Source organism: Platalea leucorodia (genome assembly GCF_965183815.1).
Source record: "Platalea leucorodia genome assembly, chromosome: 2".
NCBI lineage: Eukaryota > Metazoa > Chordata > Aves > Pelecaniformes > Threskiornithidae > Platalea > Platalea leucorodia.
The window spans coordinates 66464762-66470761 of record NC_138824.1 but is presented as its reverse complement, the minus strand read 5'-3'; the positions used below and the strand labels follow the sequence as shown (position 1 = coordinate 66470761).

At 44.8% G+C, this 6000-nt stretch overlaps 1 protein-coding gene across 1 annotated transcript in view; it reads right to left on the bottom strand.

The window, feature by feature from the left end:
* Window positions 1-1312: 1312 nt before the first annotated feature.
* TMEM255B (transmembrane protein 255B) overlaps window positions 1313-6000 on the bottom strand; it is a gene marked incomplete at its 5' end in the record, with an annotated part of 75954 nt that continues 71266 nt past the window's right edge. Inside the window, one exon of the mRNA XM_082304251.1 lies at window positions 1313-2011. Within this exon, the coding sequence (XP_082160377.1) occupies window positions 1844-2011 (168 nt within the window). The 3' untranslated portion in view covers window positions 1313-1843. The remainder of the gene's footprint in view (window positions 2012-6000) is intronic.

The window sequence follows — 6000 nt, the reverse complement described above, 5'->3', positions numbered from 1 at the left end:
AAAGAAGTGAATTTGTAGTTCCACTCACTTCATGATCAGGGTGATTGTGCTCGTCACAGCATGCATTTGCACAAGAACTAAGCATTTTGGATGCGTTAAATTCATGTTTAAAGGAAAAATAATGGTCTCCTCTCTGTTTCTCTTAACCAGGTTCATATAACTCACCTTGTCAACAATACACATAAGGCACCTTGTCACTCACGTTAACATCACTGGCCTAAAACTTTTCATCTCAGAAAATCCTTCTTAATTGAACAAAGCATGCTTTTTACTGTCCGTATAAATTAACCTCTGATGTTATTTGTATTAGTACTGAATCTGCTTTTTATGCATAGAGGTACAACGCATAAATTAACAAATTTCTTGAAAGGTGGAAAATATTCCGTAAAAGGCTGATCCTTCTTTGTTCTATTTTCAGCTGGTCTGATGGTGTCACTTCCTTTCAAAGGAAACTGTCAAGTAGGCTGGTTTTGTTTCTATAGGGTTTTTTTTATATTTTCATAATACGAAGCAGCTGCTTAAAAAATTAATGAGAAATACCTTCCTTTCTCTGCTTTGCTCTTTGGCCTTTCAGGAAATTTCTATAGCTTCTTTGCTGTCTAGACTGTAAGATCTATAGAGCAAGCTCCAGCACCACCCTTCCTGCAAGAGCCAAATGCAGTGAAGGGATGCAGGAGTCTGATGGGGTTTCCTGCTGGTATGAGGGGGTTTCATGCTGGTATAGCCGCTCCCGCCCTGCAATACGGCAGCCACGTGCTAAGAGGGATCCCAGCTAACGTGGTGCGCAGCGAGGGGGCAGGGTGCACACGACAGGGACAAGACTTTGTTCCTGTCGCTGGCACTGCTACAGGTATTGCTGCTTAGCCTTGTCAATGTATTTTTGTCTCTATACAATAGGAGAAAATAAAAAAAAAAAAAAAAGAAGGAATTCTGACCCTTCATCCATTCTGTTTCAGTTGTTGTAAAATGCCTGGATCAGGTCTTGATCAGTTTAAAAATAAATAACTGGGGTTTAACATAGAGTGGTTTTGGTTGTGGTCCTCTTTTGACTAGAAAGGAATTAATTTGAACACTAAAGTGCAACTTAAATACCTATCTGGAAATTGCATCTTTAGCACACTGAGATGACATTTTACTATGCAGACTAGACTGGCACAAAGTTTGGATAAAATAGTCCCAATAAAATTAACCTTTCTGTTTGAGACTTGAAAGAGAGAACATTTCAGTAGGGTGCTTTTTCCTCTGTTCTTCTGTTTTCCTGTCCTTACAAATATACACAGCATTAGGTACAGTATAAATATACACGCTCAATTTTATTGTAAAATAATTGCCACACTTTTTTTTATTGGTACAACACTTTCACCATAAAGGGTTATTAAATAAATACGACAAGCAAACAAACACCTCATCTCTTCCTACCCAAAATGATTGACTCGGAGAGCTCCAGACTACCCACTCAGACAACACAGGCTAAAACCCCTCTATATTGGTTTATGAGAGCAGAACAGGTATCCAGGGTGCTTTCTTCATTTCTCCTGGTGAAGAAAAATCATTCTCCAGTAGATGGAGAAGGAAAAAACTCATGCTTATGGTAGCCAGAAAGCAACACTGCATTTGACGGCAGGCAAACTGGTGGTGACTGGTCACCCCGCTGGTGATGTGCCCGCCCTGACGTTTCCAGGGTTCTGCTCTGCTCATAGTGAGATGTGGGTAAAAGCAGAGTGGTCGTAACACGCTCTGCGGTGGGTTCCTTGGGAAGTCTAGTGCCTGCACAGCACAGTTTCCAGAGGTTTCTTAAAAACAAAATAAAAGCCTACCAGCTACCTAAAAGAAATTCTTTGTTCTATGGTGCGTATGGTGGAGGCTTTTCTCCAGGCAAGAAGTAAGTCGGTGTATAAAGGGCTGGAGCATTGGGGGGAAGACCATAGCTGGAGCTAGACTGAGACGGCGGCTGAGTTTCTTCTGATAAAGAAATGTCAGTAGACGATGTTCCTGGAAAATTGCTGGCAGGCTGTATATAGACAAAGAAAAAAATACCTTCTTCAGTAAAGGATTACAACCCCATTTGCAGCTCTGCATTAAGTGGTTGCCATGTAAGTGTTATATAATAAGCCCCACAATTAAATTTCTCATGCATTGCAGCACAACACTCACTTTAGTTTTAAAGCACCTGCTTAAGTATAGAAATGATGGTGTCTAGCAAAACAAGACAGATTCCATCTGTAACCCAAGTCATTTTGAATAGACATTGCGCATACAGCTAGGCAATACAGCGGAACAGGAATTTCTGCAGGAAAAGAAGCTCTGGCTGCCTGGGTGAGGCACTGCACCTGGCCGGCTAATTAGGTTATGTGTAGCTGCTCATTTGCAGGCATCACTGTGAAATTTAAATAAATGCAAGGTCTTATTCCTGTGCCAAATGCAGGCTCCTCTTAAGAGAAAATTTTACAGGTAAGCATGTGTCTCCCTGTAGGTCTTTTGCTTTGGCTGTCTCAGCTATAATGGGGCTTTGGGTGAAAGAGGCACGAAAAATAGATAGAGCTTAGGAAGCAGCCCATGTTCAGGAACAAGCAGAGTTTGTCAAAACAAAAGAAGGCATGTAAGGATTAATGTTCTGGATAAAATCCTACCACTACTTTAAACCAAGTTTTGCCATTGATTTCAAGAGGGTCAGGATTTCACTCCTCCCCTCATATGTCAACACATGCCAGTCCATGGGCTTCATCAGAAGAGTTGTGCTCAGCTCCCCTCAGGTTCAGGCCTAAAATGCCTGGAATTTAAAAAACAAAACAAAACAAAACAAGACTAGTAATCATGGATCTTTTTCAAGGGAAATGAAAAACCTGGGCAAGTAAATGCTCCCTGCTGCTAAAAAAAATTAACAGTCACCATCTAGAAGGCCAGTATCAGGGCTGGCACTTGGACAATGGCATCTCAGAGCTACCCAGGGCTGGCAGACCCCACGCCACGGTGCCTGGCTTCTCCATGGGGCTGTGGGTGAGCAGGGGCTGCTGCCCTGGGTCAAACCCCCATGGTGAGGAGAATGTTGTCTGGCATTTGTACCACAGGGTGATTTAGTGAGTGAGAATGGGAGCGTCCTGACAGGAAGGTTGATTATGCCCTTTAACTCTCCAGGAGGCAGTGCAGGTATACCGACAGACCTGCTAGCTAGATCAGCTCCAAATGTAGTTGTTGGGGTTTTGGGTGGTTTGGATTTTTTTATTTATTTTGGGTTGTTGCTTCCCTCCCCCCTCAAACTGTAGCCACTGTTTCCATCTGTCTGCCTGGAATTGCTTCTGCAATGAGTTCTCTGGCAGGAATGACTGGCACAACCCTTACGCCTGTCATCACCACCAGTCCCTGCACAGCTAATCATTTACCTGACCAGTTGGCAGGCCTGTTACCAAGACTAGTTGTGACTGAACTGTACCAGTAAGGGATGAATGATTTTGTTAGCACATGCCACAGTAAACAAAAGAAATGCTGGTTACATCCTTGTCAAAAATGCATTCCTGTTATCACCCTTTTTTTTCTGCATTTGGCCGATTTCTGCTTGTGGACGAGGAAGCATGAGGTGAACTGAGGAGTGTTTACCACCAGCTCAGGTTGTGATTTTTTTTTTAAAGACTTTGTTTGCCCCTCCAGCAAGCAGTTATTCAGTGAGCTACTGGATTCAGCAGAGGACTAGGAATGAATCTGCTCAATGGTGGGAGCCGCAGGTGAACTCAGGTTCATAGCCTTTGTGCTAATGGAGCTTCAGTCCATGCAAGCGGGGGCAGCGCCTAGGCTAGGTGTGTTGCATGCCAGACTAGCCCAAGGTGGGATATGTTCCCAGGACGAGGAACTATGGCTGCGGATTTCCTCTGGTTGAGGTGAGGGTTCAAACTAGAGTTATTAGTTGGTACTTGGTTGCTAACTACTTTACTTCATTAACTGGCATCAATTCACTTTTTTTTCCCCCTAACTCCTAGCTGAAGAAGGTCTTGCTCCTTTTGTTGTACTGAACCACCATGTGTGTGACCTTGCCCCAACTGGGAGCAGGTGCAGGGCAATGTGAAATGCAGGGGCTTAGGAACAGGGTTCAGCCAAAGCTTCGGCAAGCGAAAGGGAACGCTGAGAAAAGAGGGGCGTCTTGGGGCTCTTACGTGGATCTTGCTCTACGTGGAAGCAAAAACATTGTGCCTTTTGAGATGCCCAAGGGCACCCTCTGCCAGCTGCTCCAGAAATATGTGCGAGTCTCATATAGACCTTGGCCCACATCAGCCAGCCCTGTATGGATGTCTTGCGACCATTAGGCCATCTCAGATGCTATATCTTTAGGCAACTGAACTACACCCCTAGGATACAGGGTTCAGCCTCAGATTTTGATGTCTCAGTTGAAGGCTCAAGAATATAGATATTTAAGCGCACAGCATAGTGACATGTAGCAACCGAATCCCACCCCTAGTCAGTGGAAAGCCTTTAGGGTGCATTTGTAGCACTCACATTATACATCTTTAGCCTGAAATAATCCATGTGTGGCTCTCCCTGTGGGCTCTAAAGGGTAGAGCAGCTCAGGCAGAGTCTCCTACACCATGGACATTGAGCTAGAGCTCAAGTCAGTTGCCCACCTGTAAGTGTCCAGCCCTTCTGGGATGCCATGGGATATCCCAGACATCCACACATATGTGACACAGGGACTACAGGACCTGGATGCTCCCAGAGTGGCAGCAGGGGCCAGGTGGCTACCTGATCTCATTATCAGGCAGCACTAGATCCCTACATGCCAACAGCCCCTGTGTTTAGCCAGAGGAATCCCAGCCCCAGGGCCTGTAGTTGTCTTAAGGCCTAGGACCAACTGAGTAGGGCTTGTGAAGGCTTGAATCCAGCAGCTGGGCACTGCCTGGAGCACTTAGATGGGTCGTGAAGACCTCCAGCCCCAAGGATTCAGCCCACAGCTCTCAAGTAATGGAAGTGGATGATGGTTAAGTTTCTGGTTGTTCCTAATTGGCCCTGCTTCTAACATTCACCATTTGTATCTTTGAGTAAGTTTATTACGATTTTTTAACTCATACACTGATGCAGAAATTACTTCTCTCCAACTACAACATAATGAGCTCATACATGCAGGAAGGCAGTTTGCTCCCCCCCCCGGAAAAGGATTAAGCGCTTTCCCTTTTGGAGACCGGTGCTTCTCGCTAACCTCTCCTGGCTTGGGGACAGCTGGTGGTGTCTGCCTCTGACTGTTATGAAGGGGAGAGAAGACAAATGAGCACGCTTCTTAGAAAAAGTGGAAATCTAGGAAAAGAACTGTATTTATTTTGGAATGCAGTTAAGAATTTGGGGTAAATATGATGTATTTCTGTTCTTCAGTGGACATAGGACTGAACAGTTACAATTGATCCTCATGACTACTTACATGCATCTTTTCAGCTTAATTGCTTTCTTTCATTTGTTTTTATCCCCTTCTCTCTCTACTCTTGGCTACGTGCTACTTGAACTCTGCAGAACAGCACAGCTTTTCAGCTAAAAGCAAACAAAAAGAGATGTTCTTTTTTTCCTCTCAACCCCATGGTCTCCAAAAGTGCCTGGCCCCATTTATGTTAATAAATAAGACATGCCAAGGACTGTTCTCTGGCTGTGAAGCCAACTGGCACAGCACATATCACAGCCCTACAGCTGAACTCTTACCACCAAACCAGTGTGACTGTCTGTATGCACACTACCTACCAGGAACAGTCCATTGCCCTTGCCATCTTCTGACCCCTTCCTAAGCGTTGTTGGGAGACTGTTAGATGGTCTGGGCCAAACCCATACCAGGAGCATGCTAACAATTCACTGTGTGGATGATCATCATGTCCCAGTACTTGTGCCTGGCAGCTTATTGGCCCTGAACAGATGTAGCCCACGAGGCTGTGGGGAGCTGGTCCACGGCTAGTTCATGCTAAACATGAAGTGTTTTCAGTTAAGAAGTATTGCAAAACTCGTGGTACTCACTGGTCTACCACTACACAGCCAAAG